This window comes from Oreochromis aureus, linkage group 3 (assembly GCF_013358895.1).
Source record: "Oreochromis aureus strain Israel breed Guangdong linkage group 3, ZZ_aureus, whole genome shotgun sequence".
Lineage (NCBI taxonomy): Eukaryota > Metazoa > Chordata > Actinopteri > Cichliformes > Cichlidae > Oreochromis > Oreochromis aureus.
This window is the reverse complement of record NC_052944.1, coordinates 41,389,201-41,408,105: the sequence shown is the minus strand read 5'-3', so window position 1 is coordinate 41,408,105 and position 18,905 is coordinate 41,389,201. Positions and strand designations below refer to the sequence as shown.

The 18,905-nt window shown below is 41.5% G+C and overlaps 1 protein-coding gene across 1 annotated transcript; it reads left to right on the top strand.

Moving 5' to 3' along the window:
• The first annotated feature begins 1,643 nt into the window (after positions 1-1,643).
• On the top strand, positions 1,644-18,061 carry LOC116311096 (FERM domain-containing protein 7). The gene is made up of 12 exons (XM_039600573.1): positions 1,644-1,772; positions 11,111-11,215; positions 11,294-11,336; positions 11,468-11,546; positions 11,633-11,730; positions 12,350-12,464; positions 12,831-12,978; positions 13,364-13,459; positions 14,800-14,963; positions 15,482-15,550; positions 15,758-15,833; positions 16,158-18,061. Exons 1-12 carry the CDS (start codon positions 1,644-1,646, stop codon positions 17,391-17,393), a joined length of 2,358 nt encoding a protein of 785 aa, XP_039456507.1. The 3' UTR covers positions 17,394-18,061.
• The last annotated feature ends 844 nt before the right edge of the window (positions 18,062-18,905 follow it).

Below are 18,905 nucleotides of genomic sequence, written 5' to 3'. Positions count from 1 at the left end.
ACACAGACACACACACACACATCATATAATGTCTCTTTATATACTGAACATGCCTGCATGTATAGATTTCATATTTCTGGATTGTTTTTCGTTCAGGCCGTCATGTTTTTGATGTTTTAACGTGTACATGAGTACTGTCCGAGCTCTCAAAGTTTATTTAATCTGTAACAGTGTTACAGATTACCGTTACCGTAGCTGATAATACCTTATGCACAAATAAATAAAAACTGCACCTGCAGGGTTTGAAATAAATGTAGAAGTTGCAAATATTTTAATAAAAATGTGTTTTACAAGCATAAAATTTAAATATGTCCATAAAAGTTTACTTTAATAAAAAGTAAAACCGATAGCTGTTGTTTGACTAGATGTACAATAAGCCATAAAAACACAACAGCACCTACTTTAACAGACTCATAAAGACATCTGAAAATGAATTTTGTATTGAAACATTTTTCTTGTTATATTCACATGTTTTGGCCTTTTTTAATCCAGTACATATTCACATATGTATATATGTATAGGGAATTATTATCTTTGATTCAGTTAACTACAGCATGAAAATGACACTTGTAATGTAGTGCATAGGTAGTAATGATGAACATGGATATATTCCTTAATATAAAAGAAAGACAAACGAAACAATTTCTGGTGCTTTTTTAGTCACATCAATACAGGATTTCTAACAGGTCTCAGAAGTAATCCTTGGAGAGCACAGAAAATCTCTGCTATGAGTAAAGAGTAAGTATCCGTTAAGTATTCAGTAAATCGAATTGCCCCCTGTGTGCTCATATAATGATCTGTTGTACTGTTATAAAGTATTAGATCATTATTACTCATGCATTGATGCTTACTGCAAGTAGAGCTGTACTCTTTTGATGTGGCTGATGTGGAGCTAATTTATAAACTATTTTGTATTAAAATGTAAGAAAACAGTGAGAACTCCTCATCAGTAACACAGTGACAGTGTCCTGTTGAGTCCCAGTCACCTGTTAAAAAGCATCAAATCACCACATTTCATGCAAATGATGATATTTTTAGACTAAATAATCAACTTTTTGTATATTTGTGTTTTGTAAATGTTTTTATGTAAAATCACAGTGTTAGAAGTCATTCTAAGCACTTCTTTTTCAGGTAAATGCAGTGAAATGTGAGTAAAGTTTGTTTATTAGGCGCTTTTTGCAGACACTCATAAAGCCAAAAGGAGTAAAACAAATAAGAATAAAAAAGACAAAAAAAAGACACATTAGATGGATGTAGATGAATATAAGTATGAGAAGATTGGAGCTATTATTCTTCTCAGTTATATAAAGTACATAAAAGTGTGCTTACGCGCAGTAATATTTATGTGCGGTAAATTTAATCCAGTGATTTCTCAGTGAACGAGAACCTGGATGAGGTCTGGCTGTCTGGAGACAACGTCAGCGTGCCATTGCGCATCCGGAGAGCGCGCGCTCCAGCGGCAGGAGCGAAGAGGAGGATGAACAGGATCGTGGAGGTTTTGGTGATGATGGTGATGGCGGGGAGCGCGTGAAGCCGTTTCTCGTGGGATTAACTGTCGTTGACATGGATTTAATGGACGATCATAGTTGTTTTAGTTGTTACTTCTCCTGAGAGACGCAGACAAACAGAAAGGAGGGGGAGAGATGGGGGACCGACAGCGGCGGACCGGGAGACTCGGGAACCTCACGACCAAGTCCCGGGTCTCCAAGGAGACCAAGCTCCGGTTGCGCGTGGTTTTCCTGGATGACAGCGAGCGCACGTTCGAGGTGGAGGTAAGCCCTTCACGGGGGGTAGTGAAAACATTCATATTTACTTTTCTGAGTGGATCCACATACAGCACGTGTCTGTCTTCAAAACAATATTATAAATGATCAGATATGTCGAATATGCGTTTTAAATCTGTCTGGATATTATTTTTCCATATTTTTATACAGCTTTCTGTCGCTTTGTTTGCGACTTCCTTTCCCTCCTTCCTGAAAAAAGAAAGAAATCAAAGAGGGGAAACCCACCACGGGCTCTGTTCAGACTGGATTCTTCTCCAACATTTACGCTTTAATATAAGAATTAGGATTATTATCTGTGAGTACCTGGTCGTGCACTTCTCTGGTCTGACAGGGTTTAATCTGCTGTTTAATATAATTTAAACCTGCTTTATAGACACTATTTTAGTTTTTTATAGCGTGCTTTGTACAGCAGAGAGTGTGTACTTGTACTAAAGTATTTATTTAGTTAAACTGCAAAACAGAAACTGACCATTTAAGCGCAAATGTGCTTCACATTTTCAGAGTGTTCCTTATTCTTAGGCACCAACATCTGACACAACTCCCTCTCTCTGATTATCTCTGTTGAACAATCAAAAACAGAAGAAGAGCGCTGCAAGTTATATTTATATAAATAGCAGATCTGTGGTCAGTATACTGTAGCTAATACTACCATAATCCAGGTACTTTTTTTTTCACCTGGGTTTCAATCAGTGGCAAAACTGCAATCAAAGATACAAAAGCACAAGATTGCTGCACTCAATAATCAACGAATGTATCTATTACAGATAACCACAGTCTGTATAAAAAGATGGAAAGGGTTTCAGGTCTGACAATCCGGTCTTTAAGTGATGACGTATCAACCCTGCTTCCGGGTCCAAACTACTCTGAGTTTATTAAGGCTGTTGTGTTTTTAACATGCATCTTGTTCTATTTAATCTGAACAAGCACCTTAAAAAAGTCAGTGATCACTGTCGGCCTCTCTCTGTTATTATTACCACTATTCATTTTAGAGCTCAGTTTTTAAACCCTTACGATGTAACTACAGCCCAGCCCATGCAGCAGTATATTAATGACTAACCTTATATTGTGGATGGATTATCTTAGTTGTTCTCCTGACTGAAGTTTGGTCCGTTTACATGCAATTGCATTTGTCCCTGGCAGCTTTCACAGCTTGGATTATATGATATGGAGAACACACAGGAGATACATGTGTGTTATGTCCTTTCCTGCTTGCACTTACATAACACCGTTTTACCTTAGTAGCTCCCAATGAGAACTACAATGTGAGTTGTTTGCCTACTAACATTAGCAACTTGAGTTTTAGTGTCATACCCAAGTGCAGTTTAGCACAGGTGAGGAGAACAATCAAAACCTCTCCCACCTGAGTTTCTGCCACTCTTGACTCTCTCTCTCTGTGTTAGTTTGTCCAGTAAAATAGGGAAAAAGATGAAATAGGGAAACAAACTCTCAAGCTTTCTGACAACACTGGTAAAGTTGTAACAGTTGATTGTTTGTCTTGCAGATGCTGTTTAGCAGCAGAAAAGTGTTTGTGAAGACAGATTTGTGCAGAAATTTCAGAGTTTATTAGCAATGCGTGAATTGTTAGGAATGTTCTCCCCCCTAAAAACTGAAATTAATGCATTAACGAGGCTCAAACCCCAGTTTCTGCATTGGAAATGGTGTGTATGAGCCACCTCCTGTCTAAACTTTCATTCTTTAAAAATGGAAAAGCTCCAAAATGTCTTTTCAGAAACTCTTACGTGGGCTGTTTCACATGGTAGGCACAAATGAGAGAAATTGTCTTTAAATATTAGTATTAGTCATCACAGTGACTAATACTGCCATTACTAATACGGTTTAATTTTCACTCAGCATTAAATATACTGATGCAGTCTTGAGCAACATAATGACAGGCAGAAGTCGGTTAAAAAATATCCTGTAACCTGATTTTATTTTATTTTTTTAAAGTTTCATTATAGTTGTAGGTACTTCAGGATTGCTGAACAGCATCCTACAGGAAGTGCTTCCAAATCCGCTGTTTGCATCACATTCTCCCAGTGTCCCTCCGTGATCATCTCAGCAACAGCGTGATACGTAGTCAATGTCACCAGCAGCCCTCAATGGAAGAGTGGATTAGGGAGCGATTGCAATGGTTTGGCCACATCTGCCGCATAAGCAACCATCGCCTGCCATATCACCTTTTGATGCAGCAGCACCCCACCCACTGGAGAATCAAGCGTGACGCGCCTAAGAAGACTTGGATCAAGCAAATTGAAGACGATTTTAAACAATGATGTCTAACCCTCGAGCAAGCAAATGTGAAGGCAGGAGACCACAAGGCCTGGAAATGCATCATTGACCAAGATGGAAACCCTATGGCACCCACAGTGACGTATTGGCTTCGTGGACAACCTCCCCTGCCAACCACCGCGCTACGGACAAAAGAAGAAGAAGAAAGATAGCCTGTACTGTTTGCATTCATACTTGTGCATTGATGTACCTGATCTGCCATCAGGACTGCCTGAGCTGTTCATGTTGGACTTGGACCTGATAAATGTTGAATGACAGCTGATTTTACTTTCACAGCAAACAGAAGACTTCAGAATCACCCCTGGCTAATAAGCGTGTCATTAGAGCTACGGAAACCAGAAAAATGGCACATGTCAATATTGTCAGAGAACTAGCTATTGCATTAGCGATGTTGGCAAGCTATTTTACAGTTACCATGATATATATTTCAACATCAAATCTATGCTGTGGGTATGCTGGAAGTTGATAGGTACCTACCTAGAAATGTTACTATATGTCTAATTGGCGCACTTTGATTGGTCTTTTAAGTGCTCCCATTTACTCCTATGAATTTCTGCCTGTTCTTGGACTCATTTTTCTCGTTTACTAGAAGAGAGAAACTTCACTGCCAGCATGTGTTTTGGCAGTGAAATAGCCGTACAGCAGAGGAACACCATCCTGAGGGATAAAAGCAGGCCACAGCGTCAGGCTCTTACATATGCAGATGCGTATACATATATGCAATGCAGTATCATCACTGTGCTAGCATGTTTCCAATGTTCGCATGGCAACAATTCCAGCTAGAGACACATATAGCCATTTGGAGTTGCATCAGGAAGTGCATCTTTCATGAAACTCTGCCTGATCTATCTGACATTATCAAGTGATACCAAGCAGAAATTTTATTTTATAATCACAACAACAGTCGCTTCTTGGTGACTTAATTAAGTTCTTTTCTAAAGAAAGATGATTTTTTTTAATGGTCCAAACAGCTGCAGATGTTTACCAGCTGTGTGAGGTGTAAACACTCTGCTGTCTATGAACGGCCATGTGCTGCTCTACTATCCAGGTCAGAAAAAGAAGACCAACTGGCCTGTTTTTCAACATGGTGACGTCGCCTGTGAGGCAGTATTGCAATCTAAAAAGAATCTGTGTGTGAGTGTGAGTGTGTGTGTGTGTGAGTGTGTGTGCATGGCTGGCAGTATTGTGCTAGCAAAGGAGCTCCATTTTCCACGCCCATGCTTTCTGCCCTGTCAGTTTCCCAGCGGCCTCCGGGGCATTAGCAGTACAAGAGGAAAGAGGAAAGAGAGCTGAAGGAAAAGGCAAGGATGGACAGAATAGGGCAAAAATAAAATGTGATAAATTTAGTAAGGGATAACATTACAACCATGTGCCTAATATTGTGTCGGTCCCCCTCTGTACTGCTGTGGGGTCTTTACCTTACAATATAAAAAACCTAGTGATGACTGTAGTTGGGATTTAGTGTGATATGAATAAAATTTAATTTAGCTTAATTTTGCTGCCAAAACATCCCTGACTCACTGAGGCATGGACTCCACTACACCCTTGAAGGCATGCTGTGCTATCTGGCATCAAGATATTAACAACAGAAGTCCTGTAAGCTGTGAGGTGGGACTTCCGTGGAACGGACTTGTTTGTCCAGCACATCCCACAGATGCTTGATTAAGATCTGGGCAATTTCAAGGCCAAGTCAACACCTCAGACTCATTGTTGTGGTCCTCAAACCATTCCTGAACCATTTCTGTGCAGTCCCAAAAAGTTATTTCTGTTCATCTGGATGTTGCGTTTCCAGTGGGAGAAATGTTTCGTCACTCATCCAAGTGACTTCTTCAGTCTCAGCTGACTGCAGGTTTCCCCAATCTTATAAACAGTACATTTGCATAATGACTGAAACCAGCCCACTGAAGGAACAATGGGCTGTGAGGTCAGTTCCTTAATCATTATATGCAAATTCTCATGACCATTGATCAACAATCACTGATCAAAGATCACTGATAAATGGCCATGAGTACCATTCACAGAGAGTTGGGGAATGGCTGCAATCACAGCATTGTAAGATAGTGAAAGATGTACCCTTAGGCCCCCTCCTCGATTCAAAGATGGTCTTTCCCTTTTCACGTAAATGGCCTCCTTGACTCTGCGCTCAAACCAGCGTTCTTCCCTGTCCAGGATGTGTACATCTCCATCATTGAAACAGTGTCCACTGACCTGACGAGGTAGCTCTTCTGTGTTGTGCCATCCTCTTCACCAGAGGTTGTTTGGTTTCCCCAATTCCTGGCAATCCCCCTGGCACTTAACAGCGTACACTATATTACTCTGTGTTGGGGGACCCGATCCTTGGGGTGGACCAGTTTTTGGCGCAGCGTGTTTTGGGGTTTAAAAGCCACAGAGACGCGGTGTTTTGCAAAAATGCGTCTCAGCTGTTCCGATACTCCTGACACATATGGGATCACTACAGGTTTTCGCTTGGGCAGCGGTTGTCCTTCTCTCCTGGATCGGCTGGAGCTTTCTTTAGGTGCCTTCCCAGCTTTGACAAATGTCCAACTGGGATAACCACATTTACTCAGGGCCTTCTTACTGTGATGTTCTTCTGCTTCCCTGGCGGCTGTATCTCTGGGGATGGTGTTCGCTCTGTGTTGTAATGTCTTGATGACACCCAGTTTGTGCTCCAGTGGATGATGAGAGTCAAACCTTAAATACTGATCCGTGTGCGTAGGTTTACGGTACACATCAGCTTTTAGATGTCCCCCATTACTGATGGAAATCTCACAGTCTAAGAAGGCTAACCTGCCACTTTTCATATCCTCCCTGGTGAATTTGATGTGTCGGTCCACCGAGTTAATGTGATCTGTGAATTGTGGTACGTCCTGAGATTTGATTTTCACCCAGGTGTCATCCACATATCTGAACCAATGACTTGGCGGTGTTCCAGGGTAGGATAGCAAAGCCCTCTTTTCCACTTCTTCCATGTACAAATTGGCCACGATGGGTGAAACTGGGGAGCCCATGGCACACCCGTGTTTCTGCCTGTAGAACTGACCCTTGTATGTGAAGTAGGTGGAATGAAGACAGTTCCAAAAGCAAACACACTTGGTCGATGCTGAGAGTGGTCCTGTTGCTGAGGTTGGTGTCATCCTGTAATCTCTTACGGACTACCTCCAACGCTTCCGTGACTGGGATGCAAGTGAAGAGAGATGTAACGTCGTACGAGACCATGGTTTCATCTGCCTCCATAATGACATCTCTCACCTTCTCAACAAAATCCAGGGTGTTCTGGATGTGGTGTTCAGAGCTGCCCACCAGCGGGATGAGGATCGATGTTATAGGTGACCAAGTTGATCATACAGACAATCGGCCTTAAAGGTGCACCCTGTTTATGTATCTTCGGTAAACCATACAGACTTGGTGTAGATTCCCCTGGGTATAGCCTGTGGTATGAGGTTTTTTCATGATAGTCTTTCTGGTTTAGCAAAACAGTGCACCTACCCTTGTCTGCCGGAAGGATGGCAATCTTGTTGTCATTACTAAGTGATGTGAGTGCCTTCCTCTCCTCCATGTTGGGGGTTTTGCATTGCTGAGACAGGCCAAAACTTTCGTCTGTAGTTGCTCTGCTTCCACGTCTGCAATACTGTTGTTTCGAATTGCTGTGTAGATGAACAGAATCAACCTTTTGGGATTCATAGGTTTGTTCCCACTGAGTGAAACTAAAAGAAGCTCTGACACTTCTACAAGTTTCATATGTACAGTGGAGAAAACAAGTCTGTATCTTTGTGTGAACATCCTTTCTTTTAAAAAAGGTTACCTTCAACTGTTAAAAACACAATACGTGGTGTATTTCTTTTGTTAACAGGGTGAATCCATGTAATCCTAACTAATCTTTCAGGTAGTGTTTATTTTATTCTGTTTCAACAGGAAGAACTGAATATGTTACTCATCATAGCTTAATGGTACACAAATACACAATACTGTTTGTCTGCTACAGTCTGCTGAATAATTATGGCAGCACCTTGTGGATGTTTAGCAAAGCTTGTAGTAGCTAATCGGTAAAATGTTAGACATGTTCTGTCATGCTGAATTTTTCCCTGATGTGCACGGTTCAGTCACTTAGGTCATGTTTTCTTAACCTTCAGATTAGTTTATCAAAGCTGTGACACCAAGACTGAGGTGAGTCCGCTGACTAAAACAGAGAACTGTGAAGCATCACTGGACCATGACAGCAATTTATATATTCGGTTTATGAACAACTTATGAATAAAGCTTACACGCATGAGTTTCCTCTGGAGTCTCTGGTTTCAGTCCAAAACTTTTAAGGTTAACTGGTTTGGGTCAATGACTGGTTCATCCCCCATTAACCCCCTGAGTTTTAATTTGTATCATTTTTGCTACATCTGGCAACTTTGTGCCCTCTGGTGCATGAAATACTGATCCCTGGTGGATTTTCTGTGAACTGCATGTGTCCAATTCACAGAAGTAAAATAAATAAAATGATGTAAAAGAATAATAAGAAATAGAAATAAACAGCAATAATGCAATTACTATATGTATGGGTAGAATTAAGTCCAAATATAAAGTACAATTAGAAATACATAGTCATACAAAGGTAGGACATACAGATTGTACAGGTGTTATTATATAAAACTGTATTATATTGTGTACATCCCAGTTCAGTAATGAGGCAGTGATTCAGTAGCCTGATGGCCTGTACAACTGTACATGTTGAAAAATAACAATTAACCAATATGTTGAAATTTAAAAGTGTCCGTACGTGATGGACATGTCAAGTGTTACTGCTTCCTCGCAATGTGTCATGACACCTATGCCAAAGGCAACTTTGTGCATGTCTTTGAGATTTGACAAAACCGCATTTGTTCCTCTGAAACAAGCTGGAACAAGCTAGCTCCATGTTGTATGCAATGAAGGCCTTTCACTAGTCAAACAGACACGTGTAAGCTTGTGCAGATATCATTAATGAAACTTGCTGTTTTGCTGTTTTCTGCTTTGAATTCACATCCAAAGTTGCACATCGCTCACTTTTTCCTCTGTTCTGCTCTGCTGGAAACTAACTGCTCTGCTGATCTGTGGGCGGCTTTTTGCTTCCAGTAATTATCAGTTAGGCCTCTTCTTCTCTCTATAATCAGTTACAGCTGCCATGTCCTTCGTCATCCTCCCTCTCCCCTAATAACCTTTCTCCTTCCCTCATGACAAGTTAATGAGGGACGTCCAGTGACCCCCCCGACAGGGCACTAAACACCAGCTATAAGACAGCGAACGCTAAAAAAAACCAAAAACGTGTCACTGCAGTAAGTAAACACCGCACAAACACCAGAGACAGGTTCAGCGCTCCATGTGGGCACCCTTTGATTTAAGCCTGAATTAAATTTCAGACACAGGGTCTTCAAAGCAGATAAACAATAAAGCAGTACTTTTACATGTTTGTAGCGTCCTTTGTATTTTTGTCTAATGTGGTTAAAGTGACCTATTCTTCTGATCTGACTCCATATTTCTATTCTTGGACTCTAGTAGAAAAGCTTTGCATGAGTTCAAAATAATCATGACGATGTGGGAGATGCACCTGACTTTACATTTTCCAGTGTGGCTTGATGCCCCAACCTCGCTTTAACTGGACTTTCTTCTGATTGGCTGCCCCTTAAATACAAAATACCTTAATAATGAGTGATTAAAATTTTAAAATATTTGGTTATATAAGATTGTGACAAGACTGAATAAATATCAGTTTGTAGAAAATAACAAAAGGGGTAAAAAAGAAAAAGAAAAGAAGGGAAAACAGAGGAAATATAACTGTTAGTTTAAAGGACAGAAATGGAGGTAAAAACAGGACATATCACAAAGAATCACCCAGTTTCAAAGTGATTTAATTTCTGGCTGGAGTCACAAACGTCATACGGAAATAGGGGGTCACACCGATTAGGTTGGTGTGCAAAAAAGAAGATGTAGCAGAAACTCTTAAACACTGTAATTTAACAAAAAACATTAAAGGAAAGATGCACAGCTTATATACAGCTATATAGCTAATCTGTTATAATCAGTTCATCATTTCCCCTTAAATGGAGCCACATTTGTAAGGGAAATACATTTGTGGATTGAGCAGCAGAGTTGAGTATGTGGGTTTTGTCCATGAAAAACTTGCCAGATCTTCTCTGGTAAGGCAAAACAATTTATTCTGCTTTTGAGTCGTGTTTAGTCCGAAGAAACAAGACATAGCAACAGTTTACAGTCTATTCATTGAACAAATGGACCTCAGTACCATGTGGAAGAACCATACACAGCCTGGTACCTCCTCCTCATGCTGGTCACCAGCTCGTTCACACACTGCTGTGGGATGGGATCCCATTCATCAACCAGCATTTGTCACAACTCAGCCTGTATAGTTGTGTTTTGGCATTGGCTGAGTCAAACACAAATGTGCTTACTTCCCCCCTTAAGTTTATATATCTATACATATCTGCCAGCAAATTGAGTTTACAATGACTCAGAAAGTCATTGGGATCCAGAGTCAGGGACATTAGTTGAAATACACCATTTTTACACCATTTGAACCCTGATGGCAAAAGAAATGTGTGAGACTTTCATAAAAGGCAAAACCTTCTAGTATTTGAAAATGTGCCTAATTAACCAACAAGTGAAAAAAACCCAAACCTAATCTTAACATTTCGCCTGACGTGTTCGCCATTAGGAGGTTAAGTAAGACGAGCAATGAAGGTCTCAGTTTCCATGGATACAGTTCAGAATTTTCTGCCGTCGTCCTCTGTCATGCCTCAACTTTTTCTATCTGTTGTCTTTTAATCATTTCATGTCCCCTATGCATATCTTCCACAGATTAATTAAATATGAAAGAAAAAAAATGGCCGTGATTATGCAAACTCTCATTAAGCAAAGTATTAGTGGATAAAGTAACTGAGCTGTAGCACATTTTTCTGGGCTCCCAGGAGCACTCCCGGACTTTAGTTTTAAGAACGTCTCAATTAAAAAGTCCTATTATCCTTCTCACTTTAATTCTCTCCCACTCTTTCTTCCAGCAAAAGGTTTTAGGTGGCGACTTCTACAACAAAGTGTGCGGTCATCTGAAACTGCTGGAGAAGGAGTACTTTGGCCTGGAGTTCAGACACCACAGTGGCAATTATGTAAGAAACTCTGGATCGCACAGATATGCACAGATCAGTGCGGGAGGTTTTGAATGTCTTAACAAGTTTCTGTTGCAGGTTTGGTTGGAGCTGCTGAAGCCTTTGGTCAAACAGATCAGATGTAAGTCATATCTGTCCTAAGATTAGTGCTCTGACTTCATATTTCCTTCAAATATTTCCAGATCTCAGCGTCTCCATCTGCACCATTGTCCTGCATCTATAATCTCACTCTTTTCTTTTCCCTTCTGTCAGACACCAATGATTTATTCTTCAGGTTTATAGTCAAATTTTTTCCACCAGATCCTGGACAACTCAAGAGAGGCCTCACCAGGTAAAGTCTGAGCATAGATGAGATATATGTTCAGCATAAGTGAAATGCCACAGTAGGTGTACTCATACTGTTTTGTGTGTGCACAGGTATCTTTTTGCCTTACAGATCAAGCAGGACTTGTCTAATGGCAGTCTGACCTGTAATGACAACAGTGCCGCCCTGCTGGTCTCTCACATACTGCAGTGTAAGCATCAAAGTGCAGCACGTTGTGTAATTATCAAAAATACTGACATAAAACCCACCTGCAACTTTGTAAGTTACGTTAGTTGGACGTCCTTTTACTTTCACAGCTGCTGTAATTGTTTTTGCAGCAGATTCAGAAAAGTACTGGAAACGTTCCTCAGACATTTTGGTCCATGTTGACATTAAGGCATCGAACAGACACAGGTGCTCATCTCAAAGGTGCTCAGATTCAGATCTGGTGACTGTGCAGCGTGTTTGAGTACAGTGAACTCATTGTCATGTTAAAAAAAAAAACAGCTTCATATGATCTGAGCTTTGGGACATGGTGTGTTATCCTGCTGGAAGCAGCCATCAGAGGATAGGCATAGGCAATAAGCAATGCTGAGCTGTTTAAATGTGTATCTTAACAAAATATCCTAGTACAATTACACCGGCACCACCAGTCTGACCTGCTGAGACAAGGCAGAACAGATCCATTCTGCCTTGTTGTGTTCACCAAATTCTGACCCTACCATCAGAATATTGTAGCAGAAACTGAGCCTGAGCCTATACTCCAATTAAATGTTTAAAACGCAGAGAAACTAAATATGTGTTTGCATGCATATGTATGTATGCTACAGCAGAGATAGGGGACTATGATGAGGAGCTGGACTGCCAGCATTTGGAGATGAAGCACTATGTTCCCAACCAGGAATATCTGGACCACAAGATCATCAAGTTTCACAAGAAACACAGGTATGAAGTGAAGCAGAAGACACTGGTGCTTTGTAGTATGTGGACAGTTTTGTCAAACTAGTGTTAATTTTGACCAGAGAGAAAGAGCAAAGTATTAACTGGACATAGGACTGTGCCTCTTTCCCCTATCCCACCCATAGGTTCTTTAAAAAACTATAGATTTTAAAATATGATCATTTTCCAACCAAAATGCCACTTTTGAAACCTATGTTTGACGTGTTGTTTGAGCCTAATTTTTGTTGGAATGGCAGAAGTGACTGCTGGGTCAATTTGGCAGCAAAACAACATCAATGTATCCAACTCTCCATAAATCAGTGGTTTAGGTTTATATGGATTGTAATTGTGATTCTTTGTCTCTGTCCATAGAGGACTCTCTCCAGCAAACTCCGACATCCAGCTGCTGGAGGTGGCGAGGAAGCTGGACATGTATGGAATCAGGCCTTACCCTGCCTATGATGGGGAGGGAATGAGGATCAATCTGGCTGTCACACACTCTGGAGTGCTAGTCTTTCAGGTGTGTCCATTTCCACATAAAAGGACAAATATTTTCATTTTTGTCATCAGAAACATTCCCTCTTCTATTAAGCTAGGAGTTGCTGTTTTAGCATAAAAAAGTTGGTTTGTGAAGTTACAACACAATAAATTTATTGGATCTAATAAACTAACAATCATTCATTATATGCGAGATAAAACAAGATATGCGAGATAAAACCTGAGGACACTGGTGATCCTTTTTAGTTTTTATAGTACCAATAAAAGTTTACAATTTCCATGTGCATTTCTCAAAAAACAACTAACACGTTTAGGAGAGGAGCACTGTTTGAGGCTAAATACATGTGCACATGCTACACTACACATTACATATAATCTCTCATTATTTTCTTCTTGTGTTTTTCCAGGGAAACACAAAAATCAACACATTCAGCTGGGCAAAGATCCGTAAGCTAAGCTTCAAACGCAAGCATTTCCTCATCAAACTACATGATAAAGTTGGGGTGAGAAACTGATCCAGTTTGGGCCACACGATTTTGCTTTTTGTCTTTTTAAGATTTATTTTTGAGGGTTGTACCCTGCATCTCGAGTCCTGCGGCAGACTTGCCACCTGGCCAGGGTGTACCCTGCCTCTCGCCCTAAGACAGGTGGATTGCAAATAGACAATGTAAAGATCAAATCTGATCCATAGCAGCTACCAAGTTACTAATGTAAAGGTTCTACAGCTAGAGTACTTGTGCCAGTTCCCAGAGAGCACCCTATGGGGGCTTTTAAGTTCTCCAGTAGAAGACTTTTTGGGACTTAAAGGCAGTGTTGGGAAGGTTACTTTTAAAATGTATTCCACTACAGAATACTGAATACATGCCCCAAAATGTATTCTGTAACGTATTCCGTTACGTTACTCAATGAGAGTAACGTATTCTGAATACTTTGGAATACTTAATATATTATCATGCTGTTTACAACTACATGAATGTCCTATTGCTGTGATTTATTACTGTTACTGAAGGTCCGCGGCTCCGAAACGTAGTAAAGGGACCTCTGGCTAATACGTCGGGTTCGTGTCGGGCTGGTAGCCGAAAACTAGCTTTACTTTGTTGTCTGGGTCAACTTTGCTTGCGGGAGACAGAGAGAGGCGTTGAAAGGCTTCTCCAACGGAACTTATTTTTTCCGGAGGAAAACACGAACACAGTGTACAGTTGAGTCTTAATAGCTTACTTACAGCTGGGCTCGTCAGGCACTCTTCTTGGCTGCAGTGGTTATTATTATATTTACATGCTTCCAGCTCCCGTTTTTGCTCCGTGACAGCTCGGACTTTTCCTTTCTCTCCTCCCTCGCTCACAGACACATAACGTGTATGGTAGTCCATTCTCCTGCAGCACGGACTACACTGCCCATCAGGCTACATGCTTTAGAGCTATGCCTGTAGCATTCTGCCTTTTAGCTTAGCACAACAACAACAACAAAAAAGCGCTCTCTCACCCAGGAAACACGCAGAGAGAGAGCGCGTCACCCTGTAACCATGGCAACCGTAACGCTGCTGCCTGGAACAACAGAACGTAGCTGTCAAACAAACCCAAACAATCCTGACCCGCGACAATATGAAACAGGGAAGTACCGCCGTGTATTCCATTTATTTCAACAAAGTAACTGTATTCTGAATACCACCTTTTTAAACGGTAACTGTAACGGAATACAGTTACTCATATTTTGTATTCTGAATACGTAACGGCGGTACATGTATTCCGTTACTCCCCAACACTGCTTAAAGGGGAGACAGCATGCTATACAGAGGTGGTCGTAAATATTTGACTCATCATCATCTTATTTCATGTCCATCCAGCCCTCGTGTAAGGATACACTAGAGTTCGCCATGGCCAGCCGTGATGTGTGTAAATCATTCTGGAAGATGTGTGTGGAGTACCATGCTTTCTTCAGGCTAGCTGAGGAACCAAAGGCCATACACAAAACTCTGCTGTCATGTAAAGGCTCCAGCTTCAGATACAGGTAAAATGCAGACAAGTGCACATAATGCTATAATCTGAAAGTGCATTCAAGCTTTTGTATAATACATATATATATATTAATCATCTTTTTGCCCAAAATCAAAGTCACTTACTTATTTCCAGTGTCTACTATGCATGAATTGTTCTCCAACCATTTATTGGTACATCAGCTGGATTTAAGCTTGTACACAAATATTTTGACTCACAAAACTTTTGACTTACCTACTCTTGTAATGTTTGAATAAACCATCTTTTCCAGCTTATCCAAAGGACAGATGACAGTCCACAACTCACAAGAATCCCTACTCCCTACTGATAGTATTGGTTAGAATTTAATCAAACTGTGCTCAAAGTCATTTACTGATTTATAGGCAAAAACCTGAGAACTATGATGGACTGTGAGCGTGTTTTGTTTTTTTTTTTTTTTTTTACCATTTTCTACTGATGAATATTCAGACTCTTTGTTTTCAGTCAGGGGTGGTAGTGTGTCCATCTAATGTTGGTAATGTTGTTTGGCAGTGGTCGCACCCAGAAGCAGCTGCTGGAGTGTCTGGGATCAGGGGAGAAGAAGCCTTCGCACTTTGAAAAGTGAGAGAGATTTTATTGATGCTTCAATTTCCTTTTCATAATCAAGAAGCTTATGAAAGGGAGCTTGAAGTACTTGAAATGGCAACATATTTTATTAAGCAGTCTTATGTAAAGGTCAAAGGATCAGTAACAGAGGAATCTTTTGTGATCATTTTTTATAGTCTGTGTATAACATCCGTTCTTTTATTCCTCTCTCTGTCTGTCCAGGATATACAGTCAGACAGACTATGACCCCAGACAATGTCGATCTTCTCCTGATCTCCTCACAGATGTCTCCAAACAGGTAATAAATATGACTGTTCAGTCTTTAAAACTATTACTTGACACACAATGCATATTCATGTCTGACAAAATTAAAACAGCTAGTGTTCTATTATCTTTTTTTAATGATTTTGTTTAATGAACTTGAAGATCTTTGGGTTTTTAGAAATTACATTACATGTTCTTGGGCTGTTTTTTCTTCTTTTTTACAGTTCTCTGATATTATCTAATACATACATACTCTGATATCATATTAGCCAATTAATTAATGGTAGCATAATCAAAATATTGTTCAGTCCTAACAAGAAATAAAAACAGCTCAAGTGTTCGTGCCTTTTCTTCTCAGGTGTATGAACAATCTCACCCATTCCCACGGTCAAGTCGTGCTCTGGTGGTACACAGCCAGGATCAGTTGGACCCGCATCACCGAGACAACGATACTGAAATCAATGAAAGAGGGGCTAAACGCAGCCATTCATGTGTTGAGGTGAGCCAGAGGCCTCGCCTCCTCTCCCAAGTCACTCCTCTTTCTCCATCTGTCCACCAGACAACACCGCCTTCACCCTCACCGAAGATGAGATCTGCTTCGATATCTGTAGTAGAGGACGCAAGGGGGGTACGAATCGGGACACAGCGCCAAGCCCAGCGGTTAGCTGGTGTCTATGGAAACCGATCTAGACGTCGACCCAACCCCCAGCCACATCCAGATGCAGGACAGCAGCTGGTCCTTCTCTACCCTAACAGCCCTGCCTACCAGTATCATCCTGTCCTCCCATCGTTCCCATTAGCTGGCTGCTCGCCACTCAACCGACATCCCTACTTGTCGGAATTTGTTGCCGTTTCCTCACTGGAACGAATTCCGCATACAAAACGGCGGGATTATGTGACAATGGATGGTATAACACGGCCATCTTTTTACCCAGTACGTCACGATTCGCCATCTAGTTCACCAATCAGGAGAAACCTCCGCTCCAGTGGTTCAGGTGGGCTGGGATTGGCCAGAATGTACCAACCAGGAAGCAATGGTGCAAGACTCATGGGCGTTGGACATACAGAGGCAGGTCATTACAGCGATGACTCCAACTTCCTTCCTGGGCTGCCTCGCCGTGTAGCCAGCCAACCTGACGTCAAATTACACCTCTCGAGGAGTTCAAACACTGCCTTTAACCCTGCTTCTGAGTTTCGCCCTCTTGGTTACTACCCCCACCTGACGCGCCCCTCCAGACCCACCTACCTCCCACTAAACTCTTCCCCTCTGCCTGAACGCCCCAGTTCACTATGTATGATTGGCAGCACTGCGGGAAGCTACAGTGACTCAGACCCGGAGGTTTTCTATCCATATTACTGCCCTGCCCCTCAGGTGGGCAAGATGGTACGGTCCGCTGGACTAGCCAGGATGAGGTTTTCATCGGGGAGTCTTCAACTTGATGAGGAGGAAGAGGGAGAGGAGGAAGAGAGGGAGCATGCAACAGCAAAAGAAACTGTAAAGAAGGAGCCAGAGGGTGAAGAGGAGAAGAAAGAAAAGAGTGAAGGAGGAGAGGATACAAAAGGAGCGGCAAAGGTTACTGAAGTGACGCTGTAGAAAAAGATTAAAACATTACAGCGGTTTATGATCACAGTCAAAACTGGAAGGATAATTTAAAATAGCACATCCTCTGCAGACTGTAGATAACATGATAAATGTATTAGATAAGAAGTGTGTTGTTTTGAGGTGCACTGGCAGATGAAATGTATTTTTTTGCCTTCTTCAAGTGAAAACCTCAGATTTTGAAAAGGGGCTACTGTTAAGTGGCTATTTTATAGGTGGAAGCTTACAAAAACAAGTAAATAAATAACATCAATAATAATAATTATTATTATTTTAGAAATTAAAGATGTGTGACAAATTTAAGCAGCCAACAATTTAAATTTTTTGTTAAGGTGTTTGAGCCACTACAACATTAATTCTTCAAGCATTCCTTTACCAGAGGGGTATGGGCACCATTTTTCTTAAAGATTTTCCCTCATTTCATGTCTTGATGATGATCATCATCAAATGGAGACACATTGGTCTCCTGAAGATGTTCATTTTAGTTGCGATCTGGTGACTGTGAAGTTCATAGGCTACTCTTTAAGCCGTGTTAACTATAAGGTAGGCCCGTATATAGGTGGAGGCACTGTCATCCTGAAATAGACCACTCACATCCCATACAACTGGTCAACCAGAACAACTTTCTATTGGTTTTCATTTTTCATTCCCTCTAAGGCAGGGGTGGGCCATTAATTTTTCCAAGGGACTACATGAGAAACCGGGACTGTTGTGGAGGGCTGCATCAATTCAGCTTATTGCTGTGGCCATCCAAAAAAGTCCCAGTTCCTAATGTGGCCCCTCGGAAAAAGGAAACCGCAAAATACCCCAAATGTCTTAATAGAGCCAACGGATCCTCACTCTAACGGTGCGTTCACACCGAACACGATAGACGCAACCAAAAAGCGCCAGACGCCCCTGGCTGGTCGCGTGCACATTCGCACCTTGACGTGGGACCAACGCGAATTGGTCGCGCTTCAAAATACACAATTTTCACGCGTGTGAAGTGGAAATGTGAGAGGAAGTAGTGCCAGACGGTATGTTTGCAAGATGGCAGCTGTCGATCTAGCGTTTAAAAAGAGAGTCTCCGTTCTTTATTTACTGTGGAGAGCAGAGCAGCAGTGTAAAGGACATCCTCACCGTACTTGGGGCAATCAGGTCCTCTAGAAGTGTGAGCAGTTTGGTGAGTTTCACCACTTGCTCCAGGAGCTGGGTCTGGATGACAGCCGCTTTCAGCGGTACCACCGTCTTTCCCTCGCCCAGTTTGAGGAACTGCTGTCCCGGTCGGTCCCAGCATCGCCCGCCTAAACACCAACTACAGGCGCTCAATCCCACCTGCAGAGCGCCTGTCCGTCTGCCTGCAGTTAGTAAAAGTGTTTAATACGGTAGTGCTTTATTGATACCTGTGCTAATATATGCTCATTTGAAGTCCCAGTGACTTCCCCACAACGGCTCTTTTAGGAGCCACCCACAAACCTCTAAAGAGCGTTCCTGCCTCTTTTTTTTTTTTTTTTAAATTTTCTTAAT